General features: G+C 46.5%; 1 protein-coding gene and 1 long non-coding RNA gene across 3 annotated transcripts in view; both read left to right on the forward strand.

Annotated features, from left to right (window-relative positions):
* The first annotated feature begins 11,557 nt into the window (after positions 1–11,557).
* Positions 11,558–25,911, forward strand: part of LOC146180981 (tRNA:m(4)X modification enzyme TRM13 homolog) — a 94,246-nt gene continuing 79,892 nt past the window's right edge. Inside the window, exons 1-4 of the mRNA XM_084576210.1 lie at positions 11,558–11,740; positions 22,921–23,048; positions 23,134–23,171; positions 24,607–24,673. Coding sequence (XP_084432336.1) covers positions 22,932–23,048; positions 23,134–23,171; positions 24,607–24,673 — 222 coding nt within the window. The 5' untranslated portion in view covers positions 11,558–11,740; positions 22,921–22,931. The remainder of the gene's footprint in view (positions 11,741–22,920; positions 23,049–23,133; positions 23,172–24,606; positions 24,674–25,911) is intronic.
* LOC146180982 (uncharacterized) lies at positions 19,339–21,713 on the forward strand. Of its 2 annotated transcripts, XR_014700130.1 has the most exons (5): positions 19,339–19,526; positions 19,692–19,835; positions 19,985–20,131; positions 20,272–20,405; positions 21,520–21,713. It is a non-coding gene; the product is annotated as an uncharacterized LOC146180982 (long non-coding RNA). The 2 variants fall into 2 exon arrangements; XR_014700129.1 differs by having other exon boundaries at positions 19,341–19,526; positions 20,272–21,713.

Consider the following 25,911-nt stretch of genomic DNA (forward strand, 5'->3'; position numbering starts at 1 on the left):
AAAAAACTGATGACTGAAGTAAGATTAGGCAAACAAGCGTGCAATTCACTGACCACATAATTACCTGACCTGATATGTCATTGTACAGCAAGCTGCTATATTAGGAGAAAGCGCGAGTGCAACCGAAACGGCGGTAATTTCTTTCCAGGACACCAGGTGCCGCCAGCATGATAATGGCTCCGCGGGTTTGTGACCTTTTCTGGTCGCCGCAAAAAGCGTCCTAAAGGTTCTTGCTCCATGCCCTAAGTTGAGTATTCTCAAAGCTTTATTATTAAAGAAGTGCTGCATTGTAAAATGTTCTCATTTTGTGTGTGAGTGTGCTTTGGCCATGCTTCTGCCTACATTGGTTCTTTTCATTTTTGTTTTACTTTTGTTTGCCATAGTGAATGGTTTTTTTTTTTTCGGTTTTTCTGTGTACATAGTAAATCGCATCATCTGCCTTATTTATTCTGTACTATCTGTCCGTTGTTCTGTTGTTTCCCCCTACAATAATGCCCCAGTGAGGGTGCTGTATAAATAACTCTGTATAAATAAATAAATAAAAATTAAAGAGCACTACAGAATCTGAATTCGAGTATTACGAAAGCACGGATGCTGCTGTTGGTTCCTTCTGGTTGCTTCTAGTTGCTTAATTCACTTTTGTTTACCCATTTTAGTCTTTGGTACTTTCAAATTACGCGCCAATTCCTTCCTAGGCCCTTTTTCAGCTCTATACGTCCGGCTGCGTGACGTCACATCCTTGACGTCGCATTATTTTTTTTTTTTTTTTTTTTTTTTTTTTTTGTACGCAAACTTGCCATAAGACATATTATATAAACTCATGTAAATGGTTTTCCGTGAGGAACCGGAGCAGGCTCCCGCTCTTAGCGTTGTCGGTGAGCCATTTAGAAAAGATGACGTCGCATTATTTCACTTCTTGTTTACCTATTTTAGTCTTGGTACTTTCAAATTAATCCCTTCCTATGCTCTTTTTCGCCTCTACTTCCGGTTGTGTGACATCACATCCTTGACGTCACCTTAATTGACTGCCTTAACTTCTTTAGTCTTTGGTACTTTCAAATTGCGCGCCAATCTCTTCCTATGCCTTTTTTTGGCTCGGCTTCAGGTTCCGTGACGTCACGTCCTTGACGTCACTTAATTGACTGATTTATTTAATTCTCTCTGCTCGGACTGCTACTGCGGAGCGAGTCCCCCGCCAACCAGCAGCAAGCTATCCGCTTGGCGGCTGAAGCCGCGAAGAAACACTGTCGGTTCGCCTGTCTTTAGTCGCGGAGGCCCCCGCCTCCGTCCGATAGGCCTGCGTGACGGGGGCGGGGAGTAGGGGGCCTCCTACATCGGTGGAAAAATAAAGTTCATAACAACAACTGATTTATTTAACTATTTTAGTATTTGATACATTTAAATGTGGCGCCAAGCCATTAGCTAATGAGGTCATTTTTGCCTTTACGTTTACATTTTTTGCCTCTAAATATATACCTAAATAATATATTGGCCTAATTATTTTTAGACAGATTACGTCACCATTGATTGACACCACTCATTAACATCTACCACTTCTCAATTACTCACAACTGCTCCGGACACAATTTTGTGTGGTTGCCTGTAATTACCTAGACAACTTATCGGCCTAATTATTTTTTGGATACAACATTATGTCACCCTCTATCGATTGACACCACTCATTAACGTCTACCACTTCTCAATTACTCACAAGTACTCCGGACACAATTTTGTGTGTTTTGCCTGTAATTAATTACCTAATTACCTTATTGGCCTAAATATATTTTTCGACACAACATTATGTCACAGTCTATTGATTGACACCTCTACCACTTCTCAATTACTCAAAACTGCTGCGGACAACTTTTACATTTTTTGCCCGTTATTAATTACCTAATTACCTTTTTGGCCTAATTAATTTTTTGGCAACAACATTACGTCACCCTCTATTGATTAACACCAATCATTCTCCTCAACCACTTCTCAATTGCTCACAACTGCTGCGAACATGGTTTTGCTGACGCGGTCTGCGGACGCGGTCTGCGGACAGAAATCTGTGATTGGATTGGAAAACATTTATTTTGTCATAATGCAGATGCAGACGGTCCGCTCTAGATGGCCTCTAGTCCTTGGCTGGCGGCAACCTTAGTGGCCCACTCGATGGCCAAGGCTTGAATGCCCGGGTCTGAGTTGACCAGAACGGCCTCCCATCACTCAAGAGAAGGATTATAAGTTAAAAGCGCCAAAACAACACGCACCCACACAAGAAAAGAAAAACGGTGTGTGTGTGTGTGTGTGTGTGTGTGTGTGTGTGTGTGTGTGTGTGTGTGTGTGTGTGTGTGTGTGTGTGTGTGTGTGTGTGTGTGTGTGTGTGTGTGTGTGTGTGTGTGTGTGTGTGTGTGTGTGTGTGTGTGTGTGTGTGTGTGTGTGTGTTTCTTGTGTGTGTGCGTGTTGTTTTGGCGCTTTTAACTTATAATGAATAGACGCCAACTAGCCCAACACGAAGTTCTCTCAAGAGAAGGAATTTGTACTAGATCTTCCACTGGAGGTTCTTCTTTACATTGCCGTAAGTGATCATACGTGGCTGTTTCGCCACAGAACCTGCGCGGGGGGTTAGAGTAATCCGGGTACATTTTTGCTAATAGATATCGGTTAAGAAAGGATCTCGTCTGGAGTCTCCTCCAAGCGGTCTCCTGTGCCTTATCCAAAGTTTTGTCAGGTGGTGGAAATTTGTTCAGTTCCAATCTGTAATGACTTGTGATATCTTGAAAAGATGCCAGCCCCTCCTTGGAGTAACCCATGGATACGAAGGACCAACCGACTCGGCTGACGAAACCTCCAGCCATGTAGTGGGCCGCCTAATTTCCCGGATTCCCGAGCGAGCCGGCACCGATATCACCTCAATTTCTCTGTATGGTTGCCTGGTCAGTTTCCGTATTTTCTGCGTCGTAGTTGAGATTCTGCCCCCCCCCCCCCCCCCCCCCCCCCCCCCGCAAAGCTACGGACAGCAAATTTACAATCGGGGAAGATTGTATCCGCGTCGGTGCTAGCTATGGCTAGTGCCACAGCTGTCTCTTCTGCGGTTTCCGAAGATTTTATCACTACCTACCCTGATGCCCGCAGCCGCCTGTGCACGTCCGCCACCACCAGTGCGAACGCTCCTCTTGTGCATTTTGCCGCGTCAACAACATCATCATCATCATCATCAGCCTGATTATACCCACTGCAGGGCGAAGGCCTCTCCCATATCTCTCCACTTAACCCGGTTCTGTGCTAGCTGCATCCACTTGACCCCTGCGAACTTCTTAATCTCATCCGCCCACCTAACTTTCTGCCGCCCCCTGCTACGCTTTCCTTCCCTTGGAATCCAGTTTGTTACCCTCAGCGACCATCGGTTATCCTCTCTTCGCACTACATGTCCTGCCCATGTCCATTTCTTCTACATATGCGTCAACATATGCAGCTCCTTCGCTTGTTGCGTATTTTTCGTGTAGAGCTATTGCCCTAGCTTTCCTCCTTCCTTGGTGGTAAGAAGATGCATATTCTTTGGTAGTGGTTTGATCGTCAGTCGCTTGCGAAGGAGTTTGGGTAGCTGTGTTTTCGTGCCCTCGGGTGGAAGTTCCACGCCTGTAACAAGGCGCTCTAGTATGGATCTGCCTGCCTTGGTGCGCGCCATTCTTTTTGCATTGTGAGGTGAGCGTCCTTGACCTCTTCTAGTGTATTATGTATTCCCAGTTCCATGAGTCTTTCTGTCAATGTGTAGTTCGGCAGCCCCAGGGCTACTTTGTATGCTTGCCTAATTATTGTCTCGGCTTTGCCTTTTTCCGCAGCGTCTAGTTTTAGGTTTTAGAAATCTGTGAACATTGTTAAGTAATGCTTTCGCATTAATAAACAAATAAATCATGCGGAAGTACCCTTGGCACACATTTCGCAGACAATTCTTTAGTCTAGCTGAAAGTGATGAGAAATTAAAAAATTTGTCCATGATTACGTTACTTTCAAATGCGAAATTTGAGCGCAGCTCGTCAGCTGTTTCACCTTTTTCGATAGATTGAGGCAAAGATTTCGAGCAAGACATCTATGTTTTATTACAGACAACTATTAAGGCGAAAGCCTTTAATGGCTCATGCTGTCGTGGACAAAATGTGTCCCGCTATTGCGGCGTTCTGATTGGCCGAGGCGGGATGACGTCATAGAGGTCTCGACCAATCACAGAGCATCAGCAGAGTATGCGCGACTGCGTGCCTTATATAGTTATATGTCAATCAATCATCAATTACTAATTATAATGTAATTAATTACTAATTATTGAGCGGTGACGTAATTCCGCAATTAACTAATTAATTTTTTAATTAATGGCTGATAAATGTTACATAAATAATTAGGTTTGGTTTGGTTTGGTTTGTGGGTTTAACGTCCCAAAGCGACTCAGGCTATGAGAGACGCCGTAGTGGACTCCGGAAATTTCGACCACCTGGGGTTCTTTAACGTGCACTGACACCGCACAGCACACGGGCGCCTTGCTTTTCGCCTCCATCGAAAAGCAGCCACCGAGGCCGGAACTCGATCCCGCGTCCTTGGGAACAGCAGTCGAGCGCTGTAACCACTGCGCTACCCCGGCGGGGCATATAATTAATTAATAAATAATTATATTAGTAATTGGTACCAGTTGCGTTGCAAAATGCGGCACTCAGGCTTTCGCCTTTCACTACTTTAGTCGCTTAGGTCACTCGTATTTTTTATTTTTCACACATATTCCTTTAAGAAACTCTCCACTAACAGTTCTTGACTGTCAGGAAGGAAGCTTTGTGGTCACATAAATGAAGAGAGCAAAGCTAAAAATTACTAAGGACTTTAGTGACTGAAGTGTTGTTGTGGCTGTAGGAAGAAGGAAAAGAAAATGGACGGACTCGGGTACTCCGCGGCACAGTAGTCGGGCGTCTCACCACTGGACCACCCCGGCGGGGCCCACTGATTGTCCACAAGAGGCAGCGGAGGGCCCCGCCGGGGTGGTGCAGTGGTAAGACGCCCCACTACTGTGCCGGAGTACCCGGGTTCGAACCCGACCTCGGCGGCTGCGTTTCGATGCAGGCGAAACGAAGAGGCGTCCGTGTGCTGTACGATGTCAGCGCACGTTAAAGATCCCCAGGTGGTCGCAATTACTCCGTAGCCCACCACTACAGCTCCTCTTTCTCTCTTTCCACTTTCACCCCCACCTTCCTCCCTTCCCATAAGGCGCTGTTGAGGTATCCACAGAAAACAAGTGAGACAGTTACCGCGCCTTTCCCTTCCTATGAATCAATCAATCAGGCAGCGGAGGTGGCTCAGCTGCAGAGCCAGTAGCAGGCTCGTGCATTTTCTTTTCCTTCTTCCTGCAGCCACAACAACAACGCTGTATCTGTCGCACTTGTTTGTGTGGAGACCTGAATCGCGCGTAAGGGAAGGAAGGAAGGTGGGAATGAAAGTGGAGCTGTTTACAAGGAAGAACGCCGACGCCGCGAAACCCAGGAACGGGCGCCAAAGAGCTGCGCTCTAAAAAAGGGTTTCACCTTCTCTTACAACATTCTGAATCGACTGGTCCCGCACACAGGTCACGATAAATCCATCAAAGCTTATGTGGCCATGGGCCTAGGGAGCCTACAGGGCCATTCGTTTAACCTACACCAGCTACACCATTTTTGCTACACTAGTGTAGGTGGTGTAGGTTGTGTAGGCGCCCGCCGATTCGAAACATGCATGTAGGCTCCCTATCCTTGGCCCTGGTAGCCACCATATAGCCCTGGCCGTGATGGCATGTTGCCGGCCTGAATCAGAGCTAATCAATGCGGCCTCCCACTGTTCCGAATTGCTAATCTGCAGGCCCTTCGGCGGTTGCATCGTTTCATATTTAAACATAATGTGCTCTAGATCTGCCCTCTGATCACCACAGAGGGAACATGAGGGGCTGTATTCGCATGGATACCATTGTGCTAATTATTTTGGAGGAAGAGGAAGAGGTAAACTTTATTAAGGAAGAGGTCGTAGGCACAGGGTGGGTTGACGTTCCCGTTCCCGCGGTGGGCTCCTCTTCTAGGCCATACGCCAGGTGGCCGACTGACGATGTCGTTCGGCGACCTCTTCGGCCCGATCCGTGACTCGGAGTTGAACCTCCGGGTCGGAGCTGAGCAGCGCGTCCTCCCACTGAGATTGGGTAGAGAGCTGCAGACTCTGTGATGGCTTGTCTTGATTACATGAGTATAGGATGTGTGGTGTGTCTGCCTTTTGATCTCCGCAGAGAGAACAGACAGGGCTGAACTGCTCTGGGAACCATATGGAGTACATGTACGGATTAAAGAAAGTGTCTGTTTGAAGCTGCCGCCAGGTGACTGTTGTGTTTTACTTAGAGATCTATGTGGTTCTGGGAAGATTTGTCTTTCTTTCTTGAAGTGGGTAGTAATTGCTTTGTAGGTTGTCATCTGCTCCTTGGCCGACCTGAGCTCAAGGCAGCGCACCTCCCGGTTCACTACGAATCCTGGCTCAAATTTGTGCGCTGCCTCGTTCCCAGGATGGTCCGAATGGGCAGGGACCCAGATCAATGTGATAAGGCGGGTATGGGAGATTTTTTGTAAGATTCTGATGGCTGCGGAGTGGGCCCTTCCTTTTGCAAAATTTCGAATTGCGGTTTTAGAGTCGCTAAGGATGTATTTGGCAGTGGTGGAGGTAATGGCTAAAGCTATAGCAGCCTCTTCGGCCTCCTCCGGAAATTTTGTTTTATTGATTGTCGCCGATGCAAGGGGAGAACCTCGATGATCGACAACTCCCAGGGAAAAGGCATCTCTGTCCGCATGTTCTGCCACGTCTACGTGCGCCGTGTCTTTCTGTACTGATGATCTTTCATGTAATTTTTGTGCCCTAGCCCTTCTTCTGTCCTTATCGTATTCTGGATGCATGTTCTTAGGCAGAGGACGGACTATTAATTTCTCGCGCACGTGTCTTGGAATCGGCAAAGTGTGGGCCCGGGTCCCTTCATATTGTATTCCTGCTTTTTTTTTAGGATGAAACGTCCCGTTTCAGTGCTTGATAGTCGTTCGTATTGTGCGGTGAGGTGTGCTTCCATCATTTCCGCTAAGGTGTTATGAATTCCTAACTTTAGTAGTGTTTCATTTGGGGTATGACGAGGGAGGTTAAGCGCAATTTTATAGGACTGCCTAATTAGTGAATCCAGGTCGTCTCTTTCTCTAACTGTGAGGGTGACGTATGGTGTAGAGTAGATAACTCTGCTAAGAACGAAGGCTTCTACTAGTTTCCTGGTCTCAGCTTCTTTAACTCCTCCACGCCTATTCGCGATTCGTCTGAAAAGGTGGGAAATTTGGTTGACGGTGTTTTTCAGTTTCTTAATTAGTGTGTCGTTTTTTTGGTTTGACTGTATGAACATTCCCAAGATTCCTAGTGTTTCCACTTCTTGGATGGCTGCACCTTCCGCGTAGATTTTGATCGCAGGCGCTTTATTCTTTCTTTGACGCTTTGGGTGTAGAATGAGTAATTCAGATTTCTGGGGGGATCACGCGAGCCCCGCGGCTTGCGCCTCCTCTCGTCTACCGCTTGTTGTAGCGTATCTTGTATCATGCCAATACTCCCCTTGGTGGTCCAAAGGGTGATATCGTCCCCGTACAAAGTGTTCTAGGTATGGGATTCTTGCGAGTTCGTGTGCCATTTTGATTAGGGTTATATTGAATAAAAAGCGGGAGAGGTCCGATCCTTGCGGAGTTCCTCTATCTCCTAAAGTGAAGGTGTCGGATTTGATAGTGCCAATTTGAATTTTAGCGGTCCTATCGGAGAGAAAGACTTTGATGTAGTTAAACGTTCTTGCGCCTACATTCAGCAGTGAAAGAGATTCTAGGATTGCTTTGTGTTTAACGTTATCAAAAGGCTTTGGTTAAATCTAGGGCTAGGATTGCCCTGGTACTCCTTTCTTGCTCATGAGATAGGACTTCGTTTGCTAGTCTTAGCATCGTACCCTGTGTTGATAAATGTGGTCTAAAGCCGACCATAGTGTTTGGATATAAATTCTCTTTATGCATGTGGGACTGGAGTCTGTCTAGTATGACGTGCTCTATCAGTTTTCCTATGCAAGAAGTAAGCGAAATAGGTCTGAGGTTTTCGAGCGCTAGCTTTTTGCCAGGTTTTGGGATGATTTAACGATGGCATGTTTCCAAGACGTTGGGAGTTTTCCCTCCCTCCAACACTCGTTCGCAAAGTCCGCGAGGGCTGTGATAGAAGCGTCGTCTAGATTTCTGAGTGTCTTACGTACCTTAAAGAGGGCTGCTCTTATTTCCGCCATTGTTACGTCAGCATCCAGGATGGAGTTAGGTTCTCCTTTATAATCGGGCAGGGACTTCGTCTCACGGGCTGTGCAGAAGTATTTCTGCTGTAGCGCGTCTATAATATCTTGATCCGTGCCTGGGTCTATGTTTAAAATTTTGGTGATTTCCTTTTGAGTGGTAGCTTTGTTGGATTCCGGATCAAGGAGATGCCGCAGAAGATTCCACGTCTCCTTCGTGCCTAGATTGCCATTCACATTTTCACAGATATGGTTCCACTGCTGTCTCGCTAGTTCTGCGGTGTGGTGTTGAATTTCTTTCGTGAGTGTGACGATCCTGTTTCTAAGCCATCTTTTTTCTAGGCTCTGCCTTGCCTCCCACATGTGCGTAAGTTGGCTGTGAACCGTATTTACGCCTAAGTCATGCACTAGTTCCTTAGTGGCCTTTCCCACATCCGATAGGAGGGTCTGTGTCCAGTGCTCTAAGTCTATGATTGGTTCGTTATTTTGGTCGCGGATAGTCCCAAGTTTGTCCCAGTCGGTGATTTTGTTTTTTCTGGGTTGGGGTTTGAGATTGGCAATGGTGATTTTAGACATTATGATATAATGGTCACTTCCCAGATTTTGTCTAGTGTTGCTCCAGCTTAAGTCTGGGAGATTTTTGCCTATCGTTAGGTCCGGGCACTTGTCCCTGGTCACGCTGTTGCCTATCCTAGTAGGTTGCATGGGGTCGGTGTATTGGGTGAGCCCTCTTTGCTGGATAAAATCCATTAGGGCCGTTCCTTTCCTGGATATGGTTACGTGTCCCCATTGCACGTGTTGAGCGTTGAAGTCGCCCACAATTAGGGTTGGGTTTTGGCCTGCGATTTGGAGGGTTTTGAATATAGCGGCTTTCGCTGGTCCAGTCGGTGCCCTGGGGTGGCTATATGCGTTTAGTACGAACAGAGAAGAGGAGTTTCTTCTGCTAGGCAGAATTTCAATTAATATACAATCGAGCTCTACGTTTTCAATCTCGTGGGTAACCACGGTAAGATTTCTATGTACCAACGTAGTGGTTAAAGGCTGTTCTTTGATGTGACATGGCAGAACCGCCCGGTACCCTAGCAGTTTTAGTCGAGACATTCTGGGTTCTTGAATCGCTCTAACGTCAGGTTTTTCGGATTGCGATTGAACGTGTAACTGCAGATTTGTTTTTTTTTTGTTGCGCATAGACCTGCAGTTCCACTGCCAAATTGTTACTGTTTTAGGATTGGCTATTTTGCTGGGATAGATCGATTGGCACCCCTTGAGCTGAAGGGGGAAGCCGGTGTAAACTTTCCTGTAAAACGGTGTCAATTACTCCGAACTTGTGATTTACATCCTGTATGTGTTGTTCGAGTCTTTGTGTTAAATTATCAACTGTTTGGGTTAGACTATCGAGTTTCTGGCTGTGCTCCTCCACTTTTTGTTCGAGTTTTGGCACTCTATCCTCCGCTGAGGTATTTCTTACGTCAGCTGCTACTGCTCGTTTTTTGCGAGGTGTTTCTTCCTTGCTAACTACGCTTACCGGGGTTTCGACTGAGGCGGTCACAGTAGTTTCCATTTCTGTGACTTCCGGCAATGGGAGTGGTTTCGGAGGTGGGTCCTTAGATATGGCGGGTGCTTTTAGTTTACTATTTTCCTTCTCCAAGTGTTTGATTCGATCCGTGAGAATTTGAATGTGGTGGAGTGCCTGATCTAGTTTAGACTGTAATGTCTGCAGCTCCGTCCCCTTCCCATGAGAGGGATGGCAGGGATTTCCTGCCCAGCTCACCTGTTTCGGCCCGGGGCTCTGAGTCCGGCTGCTAGTGCTGGCGCCTCCTCCATTGCTGCTGCTTCCGTTTCGTCCGCCGCTGCTACGGCTGCTACCGTCCGCTGTCCAAGGACGGGAAGGAGCTCGAGCGGTCCTTCCTTTCGGTAGATGTTGGGTCGTCACGTGTCCGTGATTTGGGTCTTGATTGGTGCTCCGACATTTTCGTTTGGTGTCGTTGAAATCGCTTCTTGCAGCTGTTATCGCCTGTGCGGTGCCCTCCTCCGCAGATAATGCAGACCGGGTCGCAGACTTCTTCTTTCAGCTGTTGGTTGCCGCAGTACGGGCACCGTTGTTGCGGTGGCTCCGGACATACGTCTCTTCTGTGGCCGACTCTTCTGCAGTTTGTGCACGCCTCTACTTTTGGAATAAAGGGGTAAACTGGGTACAGGACTCCGAAGTAGACGATGCTACCTGGGAGTTCGTCCGCGTCGAAGTGAAGCAGGAGGGACTTTGATGTTCTTCCCATGGTGCGTGCTTGAACGATGCCAGGGTTTCTTTTTCGGAATTCGGTCATCATTTCTTGGTGCGTTTCGCCATCGTAAGCCCTATAGATAATGACCTGCAGTGCCCTGTCCGGAGGAGTGATGTACGCGACGTCATAACAATGTCTTTGCCTTCTATTTTGATTTGCTTGACTGCGACTTAGCGTAGTGCATTTGCCTGCACCGGAGTCGATATGGTGATCACATTTTTTGCAGAGTTGGCTCTAGATTGGTCGTTTCCGGCCGCGGACGCGGTGACGCCGCTCGCTGTTGCGATCGCTTGTCTGATAGATTTCTCGGTGTAGCGCGTGATGTCTACGCCACCCGTTGGTCTGTAGATGATTTTGTAGTCCTTCTCCGGGAGCCGGGGTAGCGGTTTCTTGGGATGTAGCGGAGGGAGAGGTTTCGCCTTCGGTTTCTCGGACTGCTCATTTTTCTTCTGAGGTGTTAATGACTCAGCTTTGGGGTTCTTGGTACGGTAAGAAACAATTGTCTTCCAATCTGGTGTTTCGAATACGGCTGGGGAAGCGTTCGTCCCAACTACGGCGTATTCCATGACTGCCGCCGTGGCGTTCGCGCCGCACTAGGCCTGGCGTTCGGGTAAGCAAGGGCGCCGGAGCGACGCTGGATTTAGACAGTCGGAGCTCGGTCTCCCGAGCTTCGATTTGCGTAAATAAGGTCTTGAAATGTGCCTTGTACACTCACGGTTCTTGTCCGTGTGTCGCAGTCGACGTATCCGGGTGTTGTCCCTTGCAGCAGGTGCTCGAAGCCCGAATTATTTTGTGATCCCATACATGAACAGATTTGAAAAACGCGCGGGATTCTGCCTCGGCCACTCGTACGCTAATAACCAAAGCAAACAACGTCAAAAAAGAAAAAAGAAGAAAAGAAAAGACTACTGCGCACGCGCACTGTCAGTGTTTGTGCAGTATGGATAGTATGGATAGCGGGTCGGCGAATGTGCGCGAATGCGCGAAGCATGCGCGAAGTCTGTGTTTGGCAGTGAATGGTAGATGTTTAGAACTGCATGTGAACCGCCGTGCTGTGAACCGACCGAATTCAGAACGGATCGTCTGGCCTCTATCACCGGGTAATCAACGCTCGAACTGCCAAAACGTGTGAGCGGCGCTTCTGCCATAGAGAAAGAGATTGGTAAAGAGCGGACACTTCCATAGGGCCCAGCGGCCCATTTGACTGTAGTGCACCAAGCGGCCGGCGGCAACTACATCCGGTCTTGCTGAAGGGCGCGCGATTTGAATGCTAGCCATGCGCTGCGCCCTTCCCTGCCCTTTTGGCGCATTATTTTGGTTTTAAATGGTCTGCTAGTGTTTCTATTTATTTTCAGCAGGCATAACAGGAAAAATAGATTCCCAGTTCTTTAAACTGCCCATCAACGCAGCTGCGTCACAGCCTTTGCAAAACAGTAGTGCAGAAAAGACGCCAAGTGCTTCGTGAAATGAATTTATTTTGCTGCATATAAAACACGAGATGCAACAGATGTAGACGGATGCATTGACAATACTTGACACACATTAGGCGATGTGCACAATACAGAAAAATAAAAATACACAAGGTGAGAAACAGCACTTAGGTAGAGACAAAAAATAGCATAACTGATTTCCGAATTATTGCAAATGATATATAACAAAACAGGCATTATACATAAACTACACAGTCCCAGTAGTGGCTACCTTAGCAAGGGTAACTTGTATTGTCCAGGGCAGAGAGTACTGACGATTGAGGAAAGGCCACATCATTCACTCGTCGCATCTGCCGTGCTTCGGCTGCAGTCCGTGGGTCCATGCAGTGCTGTTGGAAAAGGAATGAACATGATGCAGAAGGTTGCAATGAAATGTAAGGCCACTGCACCGCGCACACATCTGTGCGCGTGGGTGGGTACTGAAAACTTGGTGAGCAGCAGTTATGATCCAGAACAGAAAAGCTGTCATTCGTAAAATTGATACAAAAGCTACGCTTGCAACGTAGAGGTCAGAAAATGCAGGCTAACCGAACCTATCTGAAAATGCATGTCTACAGAGCGTGAAATAACAGCCACTAAACTAACAATATTCTTCAAGAGCACTGAACAGCTGAAGCAATGAAGCTTGCCGCATAATAAAACATTTTTCACTTTAACGTTGTCCTGTTAAATGTAACGCGACACCACGCAAAACTAGCCGTTCGCAAAACCGCGGCCGGCAAGCACACCATGTTGGCTTGCCTTTCATACGCGACTTTGTGAAGCGCAGACCACCGCGCTGAGCTAAACTGCCCGAAATGCCTCGCAGTTTTACAAGAATGCAACATTTCTCACCTTGTGGTTGCCCTGTTAAACGCGACACCACGCAAAACTAGCCGTTCGCAAAACCTCGCGCCATGTCACATGTCATCGCGGCCGGCGAGCCATATTGGCGACCCAAGCATCCTTGGCCGACCATTTACGTGTGGCCGACGTTCGGAAAATGGTCGGGAGCCTACTTAGTCGGCTAGTAAACCACGGCAAGCGGTCGGCCCGGAGGTAGCCGCTAGCCATTTCGGCAAGTAGTTCGCAGCGGGCTTTGGCCCGACTTTTTGGCCGGACTAAATGCCGGGCACGGCGCCAGGTTAATGGCAAGAGTGCGGCAATGCGTCGGCCCGACTGTTGAGGCGGTACATTGAAAAAAGGTTATGAAGAGCATGACTGCTACTTTTTTTTTTAAATTTGCCTGTTACTCGGCTTTGGTTTTTCGCGATGTTATGTAATTTGCGCTTAGTATGGAACAAAATGATACATGCTATTTATTGTAAATGTTTTGTTACATTAATTAATGCTATTGTTTGTTTAACTTGTCGCTCACATTTTTAGTGAACCTTATAGCTGTTAGTAAAATTATTTACCGAGTTCTGATAAACAGCACGCCACAAGGTGACCGCGATTTCATGTGTAGATCATGTCATTATACATTATACTGTTTGCTTATTACGAAGCGCAGCTGTAGGTGATGTAACATCAGTTATATTTTTGGCGCACAAGCTCCCGTACACCCCATTTAGCCCGTATCACTCACTGAAATTCGCTATATGGCAGCTGGGCACTTGAGTAGACGCAACTTCGCATTGTAAGGGAGGAGAAGGCTATTGTGTAAAATAAAAGAAGCGGACAGAAGAGAAAAAGCACACGGGGGGCAGAAATTATGCGTAGGGCACTGGCAAGCCTTGGCCGCGGCGAACGCTCCAGCAGGCAAGCAGAGACAAATTCTAAAAACACTACTTCGCAGCAGGAGAAGAGAAATGCGTACACGGAGGGAGACTCGGACGAAACAAAACCGACCTCACGCTCGGACGTTTCGAAGGAAGGGCGGAAAAGAGGGGGAAAATGGGAAGGGCGGGGCAACTGTGTCACCCCCGCAGCTCGAAAGTTGGTGGCGAGCGTTCCTGACTGGGCGAGAGAAGAAATGTATACACGCCGACTTTGAAGAGAGCATGCAGTTTTGTGGTATTTGTATACTATTTTTGAAAGAGCTCTTTTCGAACAAAGTTGTCTTACGATCAAATACATGAAGAAAAAAAAAACGAAGGAAAATGATTATTGTCCAGGTTATTAAATCGCATACTGTTTTTCTCAAAACAGTCTGGTAAAGCTAAGAGCCGCGAGAAAACAGGCCAGCGTCCTTGTCATTTGGTTTTGTTTCTTTGCGTGTGGCCCATTCATCCTCTTTTACGACCTGCCGGGGTGGGACGGGCGGCTCTTTTCATTTTTTTTTTTTCGGAAGTCGGAGGGGCGCATTTTCGCAGCGAGCGGTCCGATTCTACACCGGAAACTAACCCCCTCTCCTCCCCCGCTTCTTGTCAACAGTTCTTGGAAGACTCGGCAGCTTGTGCTCGTGGGTGCGTGCGTGCTTTCAAGTTCGTTGCAGAAGTGTAGAGCGCGACCAAGAGACGATCTCGAGCGCGCGAGGACGCTGTACGTGCGAACGAAATGTTGGAAATGCAAGCGCGTTTTCCAAAGTTGCGCGTTATTAGTTAAAATTACAAGACAGTCAACTTTGTTACCTTCAATAACTAGGCGCTGGACAACCAGACCTCTTTTTCATTCGCATTTATATATTGTCAGGACAAGTGACTGTAATAGTTTTCAACCGCTGTATCCTTTCAGTAACTCCGCCAAGCCATCCTGAAGTAACGCGCTCCACCGGCGCGTTTGGACAAAAAAAAATCGAAGATGCTCCGCTTTTTCTGTTTTTCTGTTTGTTTGTTTTTTCCTTTTTTCTTTTTGCTCAATAATGGGAGTGTGGTTTCATAGGAACGATACAGTTGATTTTTATTTATTTTATTAGTATTTCGCTTTTGTTTTACAGATAGTTTTGAATTATGGCTTCTATATTTTCTTGCTTGTTACTGTCCACTCCTGGTCCGCGAGAGACATATTTTCTCAACGCATCCTGCATATCAATATGAGTTTGAGACCCCTATGTTATACAGAGTGATTGAAAATTAATAATATTTATTGAGAGCTACACGAGGTACGCGCAATAAAAGAAGCTAATTGAAAAGAATTCTTTCCTGAAGCAGCTGCCGCAATTTCGGGTTTTTATTGTGGCTTCAGACTAATAATATGGAGAACTTTTAGTTTTAAGGCGTGAACATGTATCGGAAGGGATTAAAGCGAATTATCTGTCGTACGTACTAAGCCGAGAGATCGCTTGTAGAATAGCCCTGCATGTGGAAGGAATGCTGCATAGGTCCAGAAACTTAAGACTTCTGCTTGAAAAGTACCGGGATAAGAGAGTAGAAACGATCATGACGTCATAGGCGTGAACTTCAACCATTTACTTAGCAGGGAACCAAAGAAATCTTATTGATAAACATGGAAATAGCAAAGCACACTGGGACAATAAATAATGTTTCAGTAAAACAGCAAACAGTACCGAACATATAAGGTAGCGGCAAGAAATATATAATGCAGTGAGTTTCTGGTCACACGTTGTATATCAATAATGCGCAGCTGCAACAGGACTCCCTCGGGAGCTCTGACCACCTAACAAATTTCCAGACAGTCGATTGCTCGATCCTTTGTGCTCACACATATACGCGTGAGCCGCAGGCTTGCGTCTTTCAAGACAAGAACCGAGTTCAAATCACTTCGATGTACAAGTGACCTTCCTGAGTTTGATGTGCCGCGTCAACAACCTCCGGATAAAGCTTTGCTCTCCAAGAGCTAACAGATGGCTATATCTAGGTGAGACGCACTAGCATGGGGAACAGTAGACAACGGGGTCACCGAAAGAATACGATCGACCGCGTTCCTATTCTGCCAAATGATCAATCCCACGGACTTCACTACACGTTGTTCGAACGCTTCGCGCGGCCTTCCACTGTGCGACGAAAAAGCTCACGGCGCTAGGCAGCGGAATGTCCAAGCTGCGACACAGTCCTTAAGGACACGTGTGTGAGACTCGACCGGACCAAAGTTGATACAGTGCAGATCAATATGCCAGCTGTAAAGCCTGTTTAATTTGGTGGGGATCGAATACGCCACACTCAGTGCGCCACCGAAAGTCTCTTAGAGCATGCGGGAGATTGGGTGCAACAGGCGTCTCCCACTTCGCATACCTTTGGCACATATGTGTAGGGGCGCAGAATAGCAGAGCGCTTCGCAGAGATTAGATACTGCTATGGCTATCCATGCTCCGTCTACGAACATCTCCTCTAACTATGCGAACACGTGCGCCTGCTTCCCCTGACCATGCACTACAAACATCTGCCTTCTACTTCCAAGCCAGTATAAAAGTTAAGGCCGCCCAACGTAACCTATGTGATCCACTAACTCGGATACCCAATAGCGCACAACAAAGGGCATAATGAAGACAAGGCGGAACCCAAATAGGCGCCACCACCTAGCTATAGTGAAAATATAATCAAAGTAGATTGACTTTGCAAGAGGAATACACAAGAAAACACGTGCTAAGCCATGCAGGGTCGTATCATTGGGAGGCTGGATCAATAAACAATCAAGGAACACAGATGTGGGAAAGTTGGCACCTGTGTGCACTAGGCTTTATCAGAAGTATCGCGCATACGTTAATTAGCTATAACTTTAGGATGAACAAGATGTCCGAGATTATTGAGTTAATATCTATCCCTAGTGTGACTATTGTGACTCATGCACGTACGCACGCACGCACTTACGCACGTCTGCAGTCGCACAGAGTAAATTGTTCCACGACCTTACACAGTGGTACGATGGAATAGTTAATAATAATTGAAAGAAGGAAATAAAAATTAGGGGGACGCTCAAGCTTCCCCTTAACGTTTGACGGGATACAACGCCTTCTCATTCTTCTCTCTATCTCTCTATTTCGGTGGACAACCGCAGTTAATTGCAAATTGGTTATAGGAAAGTAAAGGCGCAGCATCTGTCACAGATCCCGGTGGGAACCTGGACCGCATCTGCATATTTACTACCACATTCCGAATATTTCAGACAAAACTCGACGATACTCAAGCGAAAACCGGGTTAGCGAGGTGGCTTTTGGACCAAATGAGCTGTAACGCTTCGCATATATATGCTGCACTCTCGATAGACGAAACTCGGGTATATTGCCGACATGAGGATAAATGGAACAGCTTGGGACACATATTTGCCCGCCTCAGTTAAAACACGGGGATTAGGAAAGCTTTATTCCTTATATATCAATATGCCGAGGCCGACTGTGTTTATCCATAACACAAATGTGGTCCTGATAGTTTTCAAATAAAAATGAAAGGCACGCAAAGAGCCGATCGCCCGGACGATTCGCCTGTCGAACGTAACTTCCTGCGAACACAAGCATTGTGCAAAAAGTAACATTTGGTTCTTTTGAGAAAATTCAAAGGGATTGCGTTTTGAGAATCCCGCGCAACATGACGAGGATCGATCGGTTCCTGCACCAGTGGCGGTCTACATTGTTAAATTCTTCAACGTCAGCCTCACACGCAGAAATATGGTATGAAATGCCAGAATATATATAAAGTTCCTCGAATCCCCTTTTCCCCAGCCGCGTATTCACTGCTGCTATAATATATCATTAAATAACATTGTCCATATCAAAGTAAAGTCTCCTGCAATACCGCAGGTTTCCCCTCTACATTCCATGAGGCAGTCGGCTTAGCAGGAGAAAAGTGGAAAATTCGTATCATTGAAACAGCTATTTTTATGCAACATTGAGTTATACCGCGTGCATGATATATATTGACACTATATCATTTGAGCCTGCTGATAGAAATATACATTGCGCAACAGGAGGTGAAATTAACTGTTATTTATACATATTTTGAAATAACGCTTTAACCGCGCGCTAATTGAGCCGCGGCGGGTATGGTACACTCTGTGGTTGATCGCGAGTTGTCATGAACTTATGCTTGAATTTGTGAACTGGTAGGCGCTGATTGTCTGTTTGAAGCATACTTAGTATTAAGTGCCTAAGATTTGCGCGGTAACTGCTATGAACCTACGAATGTAATTGTCCATTTTTTTTTTATGGTTAAATGGTAACCTCTGAATTTAAACAACCTCATCATAAAGTTAACCTATAACATAACTCTAAGCAAACCCACGGTAAACCGAAGAGATCACGTGCCTTTAAGGTTTATATGTTAACCGTAAATTACTTTTGCCAGTGCCCTCGAAACCTATCAATCCTAAACGCCCTTAAATTCGTTTCGCAGCCTCCGTGAGTTTACATTTCGTACGGGGTCAAGAAAAGAGGCGGTGAGCTTTTATGAGCTTTCATCCGGATCCGGTGCACTTCGCCCTGCGACCTTCTACTGATTTTCATGCATCCCTAGAACAAATGGACAAAATATATTTTTGTCAGAAACTTGCAGCAGTTACTATGTGATTCAATCGTTATTTACCAGCTTGAGCTCGAAGTCACGGGCTTTAGTCGAGCTGCAGAAGCCGCATTATGATGGAAACCAAACGCGAAAACGGAAATGTGGTTTGCGATTAATATGACAGCCCGAGGGACTCTAAATAACCCACGTACTGCTTTGGGAAGTATAAATCCGCATGGACTATGTAATCTCTGCAAAAGCACTCATAATATACAGTGTTCTGCAACTTAACCGTCTTGGAAAAGTTTCCAAGACGGTTCCGATAAAGTTACTGAACACTATATACGTAGCCAGGTCTTGCTATTTTGGCTAAATGAAGCTGCAGGTGTTCTACTGCCCCACACTTGGTTTATGTGGAAGATATGCGGTTAAAAGAACATTACATACATTCACTCCAAGCCATATTTTTTTCATGCAAAGAACTACAGCCGCTGGTATCAAGACGGGGGTTCTACAGAAGCCATAGAAAAAAAGAAAAGAAAAGAAAAGAAACTACCTCGACGCTTCTTGAACGACGAGGGAGGGGGGGGGGGGGAGGGGGAGTACGTGAAAAAGAAAGAAAACTGCTTCTCGCTGCGCGGGACCCGCTGCCCCCCATCGGCCCATCTCTTTTCCTTGCGGCAAAGCGGAAAGAACCACGGGGAGGCGAAAGGCATCGAGGCACCCTACCGCGGGGGGCGACAGGAATGCCGAAGCAGAGAGAGATAGCGCGAAAAAAAAAAAAAAAAGAATTGCATGCACCGCACACAGGGAGATTCTCGCTGCTTTTTGCAGCTTCTCTCCCCCCCTCCTCCCTTCTTGAGGTCACATGTCCAAATGGCGGGAAAACACATCCCGCGCGAGCTAAGATGCGCGGCCGCGGCGTCACTCAGTCGACGGCCAGCCTCCATGTGGGCGCGATGCGTACTGCCTAATCTTATCGTCCGCTTTTATTTCGCGCAAATTCAATCTGTCTCAACCTCCTGGTGCAGTCAGCGTTTGAAAAGAACAGCCCATATATGCAGCTGATGATTGCAGCCGCTTGTACAGATTCTTCGTGCCGAAGTTCACCAAAACATGCGTAAGTACATGATCTTTCGGTCTTGATCAGAGGAGCTTTTTGCTAGATTCGATATTATACTGAACATAATAATGTATTGTTTTGGAGCATATGTTCGTCTTGTTATATACCCCTTGCATCTTTCTTCATATATATATATAATTGGTGTGGGCGCTGATCGCGCAGGAAGACTTGCTGAGCCGTTTGGAAACAAGGCTGCGGCTGGCTGCGGTGGCAGAATTGGCTCATTTTGCAGTCTGGGTCCTTCGGTATCTCCTGCCCCAAAATGCTCGCCTTTTAACATGGAGGGACACTCACTATACCGATCAGGTAAGTCCAATTAGCACATATTTTGTTCGATACGACAATATACTGCAACTGTTTCTGGAGCGCGTATATATATGCGCATCTTGTTACTACGTGCATTTTTTTTTTTTTTGATATAATCGATGTGTGCGCATTTCGCTCTGATTGCGCAGGAAGACGTGCTGAGCCGACTTGGAAACGATGCTGTGGCGGTGGAATTAGCTCTTTTCGCTGCAGTCCGAGGTCCGATCTCCTCTGCCCCAAAACGCCCGTCTTTCACTTCATATCGAAGTGCATGCACTGACATGTATACCCATCAGGTAAGTCAAATTAGCGCTGATTTTCTTCTATACGATAATGAACTGCAACTAATTATGTATTGTTTTGAGACTTATGCGCATCTTGTTACTGTAAATGCATATTTTGTAATTGGTATGCGCGCCTTGCGCTGATCGTGCAGGGAGGCGATATCAGCTGATCTGGAAACTGGCTGCGACAGTGGAAGCTCGTTTCGCCGAAGCCCGAAGTCCTTGCTCTCCTCTACACTAAAACGCTGGCCTTTCACTTCTTTATGGCGGTGCACTTGCCGGACAGGTATTAGCGCTGATTTTGTTTGAAAAATTCGATTATCCGACTCACATCGATGGGACGCATGCAACCCAGTTAAATGTCAAATGCTATCACTGATATAAATATTGCAGCACCCCTCGCCATAGGAGCGATCAGAAGCTGTACAAGCATCATCGCTGCTGCCAAGCAAGCTCGTGCCAGGACTGAGTACAATGTTTATGCCGTGTTTATTATTATTATTATTTTTTTTTTTTTGCTGCTGTAATGATGTCTATACGTGAAAATTGATGATTGAGTGATGCGGTATGCTGGCAGGGTAAGTGAGCCAGTGCGTTCATTTTGTGGATTTTGGAATTATATATGTGATGCACACAGATCTGAGCCGTTTCACATTGATTTTGCTCTGTGCGCTTGCTTTCTGGGCAAGCAGTTGTATTTTCATCGTGCGGATTATTTCCTGGTACTTACACTTACATGCTCATGAGGTGTTCAGCTAACCTGTTTCAAGCTTTAAAAATTTACAACGGGTTCTATAAGCTTCTAAGAGTTGGGCTGTCTAAATAGCCGAATTTTTAAAATAATGCTCGGTTGTTAAATAACGAAAATAAATCAGATGACTTATCGTTAAATATCCGGTCGCTTTTGCTGTAAAAGTTCCATCTAGTTTGAGAAAATTAAGCTGTATTCTACGGAATAAACTTATTGTAGGTTTCATGTAAATATCGCGGAAACTGTTTGTTCAGCCGCGTTGGAATCCCTCATACGCGCTCTATGACAAGCGCGGACACTTGGTTTTGCTAGAATTATTAAATTGCAGCATTAGCATTCAAGAACGCGCTTCGGGAGGATAAGGTTTGACTGCGCTACGGTTTCAAATTGCAACATCATGACTCCAGCAAAACGAAGTGATCGCGCCTTTCTCGCGGATTCACGGATCCTGATTACCTATTGCGGCTTTGCGCTAATGCGTTTTCAGTAGGGTCGCATGAAGTCAAGCGCATAAAATATATTGATGTGATAGTGCAGTTGGTGGCAGTGAGCAGACATTATTTTTTCTACCTTTCACCCTATATTTGCCTGCAATGTAAAAGTCTAGGCGAAAAGGAAATATTTCATTAAAACACTTGTCTTCGTACAGCTGACCAAGATGGAACCTGCCGCAGATCCGACCAGTCGCAGACATCAAGTGATCGACAGGCTGCCAAAAGAAGGAGACCAAGCCTCAAGCCCATCTTCCATATGTGGCACACGCGCAGTCATATATCCACGCTTATTAAAAAGCAAATCGCGAGCTTTTTCTGAACGCTGTTGACAAATAAATTTTTCACCAAATACTGCAGCTTTTGTTTCTTCATGACATCAGAAAAGCTACTGCTTTTCTTGATGCATTTGTATGTGCTACCCCGTTATATATGCATGGCCCACGATATATTAAATGCATGGCATGATACCTGCACGAGGGGCGATGCCGGCCACTAACCGGCGTCGGGAAGCAACCGGCCGACGTATGGTCTTTCGTCAGCAAAATGCTAGGGCAGACGAGCGGCCGACCATTCAGTAACGCTGGCAGACGGCAGGCCCACGTGCGGCAGGTGGTCGGTCACGTCGGGCCAAAAGGTTGGGCCGTAGTCGATTGCCTAAAATCGGCCAACGTTAGGTCAGTGTCAATCCCCGACGCCGGCCCTCATTCGGGTGCCGAAGGTCGGCCGGCCACTTTTTGGTCGGCGAGAAAGGTCGGCCCTATCTTTTGCCACACACTTTTTTTTGCTTGGGCGAGCGCCTTGTCATGCCTGCTGGCTGCCCATAATGTGCGACTTTGCGAAGCGCAGACCGCCGTACTGAGCTAAACTGCCTGAAATACTGCGTAGTTTGACAAGAAAGTCAAGAATGAAACGTTTCTCACTTTACCGTTGCTCTGCTAAACGCGACACTTAGCACAACTAGCCGTTCGGCAAACTGCGTCACCACGGCCACACCGGCCGGCGAATACGCCATTTTGGCGCAACGGCGTGCCTTGATGCCTTCACATGCCACTTTGTCAAGCGTTACGAGCTAAACTGTTCGAAATGAAGCTGTTTCCCGAGAACACAACATATTACACCTCGCTATGGTTGGGAACCGCCAGAGTTACGGCGTAACGAACTGCGCCTGAACAGCTGGCGCGGCTGTTCACGAGCTGCGAAACTATTGGCACCGGCCGGCATGGTCAGCGTAAACTGCTTGAAATGCAGCGTAGTTAAGCGAAAAACGTTGCTCACCTTGCCGTCTTTTCAAACCGCTGTCGTTCCGCGAAGCAGCCCACGAGAGGTCTGTGCCGCACAAGCGCGGCGAGGCACGAGCACACAACCGCTCCCTTCGACAACTTCTTGTCGTCTGCTCCGGCGGGTTACCGCTGCAGCGAGTGCCGTCGCGCGCGCGTACGCGCATGCGCACGTTGGTGCCGCCATCCATCAATCGGCGGCAGCGCAAAAAGTCGCGCGTCATTTCCTGGGGCCAGTTTTCGCCGAGTGACCGCTCTTTACCAATCTCTTTCTCTATACTTCTGCGGCGATGGGAGACAGCCAGTGCGCTTTTGTCGTTCCGAAGAAAGGTCGGCGCTGTCGACTGCGGCCGGTGTCTGGGTCGCACTACTGCGGCCAGCACATCGTGCTGTCGACGTCTGATGACGTGAGTCTCCTTGTTCACCAAGTCCTCCAGGCATCCCCTCCGAAAGTGGTTGAGTGTGCTTTTCTCGTTTCAACTCCACTTGCAGGGCCACGACCGGATCGTCTGTCCCCTAGACTCAACCCAGTGAGTGCACCCCCGAATTTCGCGTGTGGTTTGCTTTCTAGGTGCATGATCTAAGGGCACAACACGTTGGCGCTACTTGATTATGTATATTTATTCGAATGAATCGCGCACGCATATGCAGCGATGATGAAGCCTGGCTCTCATGGAGCGGTTTTTTCTCCGCGAATTCGCTGAGCGCGTGAGCGGCCATTCCGCCGCCAAACTCACTGGTACAAGAAGCTACCGCTATAAACTCGCCATGGTCGTGCAGACTACTGTATCTACTTTCTTTGATAAATGTTCTACATCTCAAGGCAGTGTCAAACCCCGCCTTAATTCTTAGTCTGCTGCTTGTTTTGGTTTCGGGGATTGTATGGTGCTCATTCATTCTGCGCAAATTGCGGGTGGAACCACAGTTTTGAACTGGTGCAACTAGCCTTCTGTTGATGCCGGCCAGAGGGCAACAGTCTGATACCTTCTGAAATCTTTTTCATCATACCCAACGGCTCTACGGTGTTGTGGACCAGAAATATTCTTGTATAGCTAGCAGATGCAGTAACAGTACTATATACAAACTGGTTGTTGCAATGCCTGTGAGGCTGTGGCACCAGTGTGGGAAGACATAGGAGGACAAAAGGAGTGTATGAACATAGAGAGTTCGTGGAACAATATGGGTGCTGCCGCAGTCACCCTCCATGTGCCCCTCAATATTGCTGACTTCGTAGCACGAACATTTTTGAGCCAACAGCTTGTATTCTGTACTATGTGCATTGCAGGTGTGGTGTCTTCCTTTTTCAGCCAGGGGTTGTGGATGTCTTCTGCTTCTACAGACATGAAAATGTGCGTTCACCAACTCAGTCGGGCTTAGCAGTGAGAGTATGTGAGAGCAGTGACATGTTTGGCGCAACTTTCAGCAGCTTTTATTTACCTTTTTATTTATAACGATCGCTGTGAAGGGGATTGGAAGGTCATGCGCAAATTGCAATAAAGCAAGAACAAGTTCTTGAAAGAGCACGTATTGAGGGCACCAGTGCAATTGTTGTCTGAAGCAAAAAACATTTCCTACTTGTGAATGTCTATATAGGGCCTTGTTTTTTTTTGTTCAGGCAGGGCAAATACACATCACTTTCTTTTATTGTAACAAGTTTCATTGTGATCCCATGCATGAACGGTTTTGAAAAACACGCGATTCCACCTCTGCAAAGGCTATCTAACGGCCGAATCAAATAATGCAAAAAAATAAAAACCCTGCTGTGCACGCACAGAACAAGTGCTTGTGCCATATGGATAGTATGGATAGTGGGTATGTGGCACGCTTGCCCAAGGTGGTTCAGAAAGCCACCTCAGTTGAACCCTGGACCCTGGTTGTAAGATGATTTGTGTCTTGTCTGCTGCATCCTCACTCGTGATGCAGTTCAGTCACCAGTGTTTCACTCACTGCCTCTGAACCTTTCAGCACCTGCTCAGCTGCCCTGCTCAGCCAGCATCTCAAGAAATGCAATGCCAAAAAGAAGGAGAATCATGTGAGCATTTCCAGGGTGATTTGCTGCATGTCTGCGGTTGAGTCACAAATAGTAGGGTTCACTGTGCTTTGCTCACATGCATTTAGCTAGTCACAAATAGTAGGGTTCACTGTGCTTTGCTCACATGCATTTAGCTTGTGAAAAGTTTCAACTCAAGCAGCTGCCAGAAGGATGACATATGCTAAATGTCAACTGGCTTCTTTTGGAAAAGGTCACACTTTATATAAACCAAAGTAGCACATACAAATGATTCAAAACAAGGGTTAATTATTGAGCCAACAATGTTTAACGCATGGGCAAGGCAAAGGGAGGCATAGCACGGCAAATCAGCTTTCCTTGGCTTTTGCTCCACTGGGCCAACAGCTTCTAGTAAGTTCATCTCAGTCTCAAGACACGATAAAGATTAGATGCTAAAACATTCGCTACACAGTTTCTCACTTAATGTGACAAGCCTCTAAACTAATTTTATGTGATTTGTACTCTTGATAGAAATCTGTTTCTTGGCACACCCACTCGCCCGAAACGTTTTAATGAAATAATATTTCTGCTTATTCCCTTTTTCTGTGGTCTTAACTGTGGTCTTTTGTTTAATGTACTTAACTGCTTCATTAAACAAAATCAAATGAGGCAGATTTTTGACAGTCTTCGCAAAAATTTCTTCACAAACAAGCTGAGCCATTTGTGCCAAGGTTGTGCTCTGCAAGTGCCAGTAGCATAGTGGCCACACTCGAGAGCAACATTCTGTGGCTATGCAGCCAGAGCTACAGATCCGGCATATACCAGCTGACTGCTTAACAGAATATAGTCCCTCCATAATTTTCTCAGGTAGTGCTCTGCAGTACTATAATATTATTGAATTATCCACATTAATATTACACAATGATTATACTACAGCACTAACTAGTGCAGCATAAGAGCATATAAACATTAGTTCAGTAGCTTCTCCAAATCTCCACACCACTTTCTGCACGCTTTTTCAGTGCACTTGTTTCAAAATGTAAATTGTGCGCTATTGATTATTCGCTAATTTATGTCTGCATAGGTCATCAGGGATATAGAGCAACACATTTCTGTGCTGTTGGCGGTTAGAAAACTAATAATTAAGGCGAAGGGGTGTGCGTAGTACAAAGGTGCATTTTATTCATGGTAAACGAGCGCTAATAGACGAACACAGCAGAGAAAACAACACGACACAGGCCGCTTGTGTACCATAAATGCTTACCAACTTGCCCAACTTT

The sequence above is a fragment of the Amblyomma maculatum genome, chromosome 8 (assembly GCF_055883805.1).
Source record: "Amblyomma maculatum isolate TAMU_Amacu chromosome 8, ASM5588380v1, whole genome shotgun sequence".
Classification (NCBI taxonomy): domain Eukaryota; kingdom Metazoa; phylum Arthropoda; class Arachnida; order Ixodida; family Ixodidae; genus Amblyomma; species Amblyomma maculatum.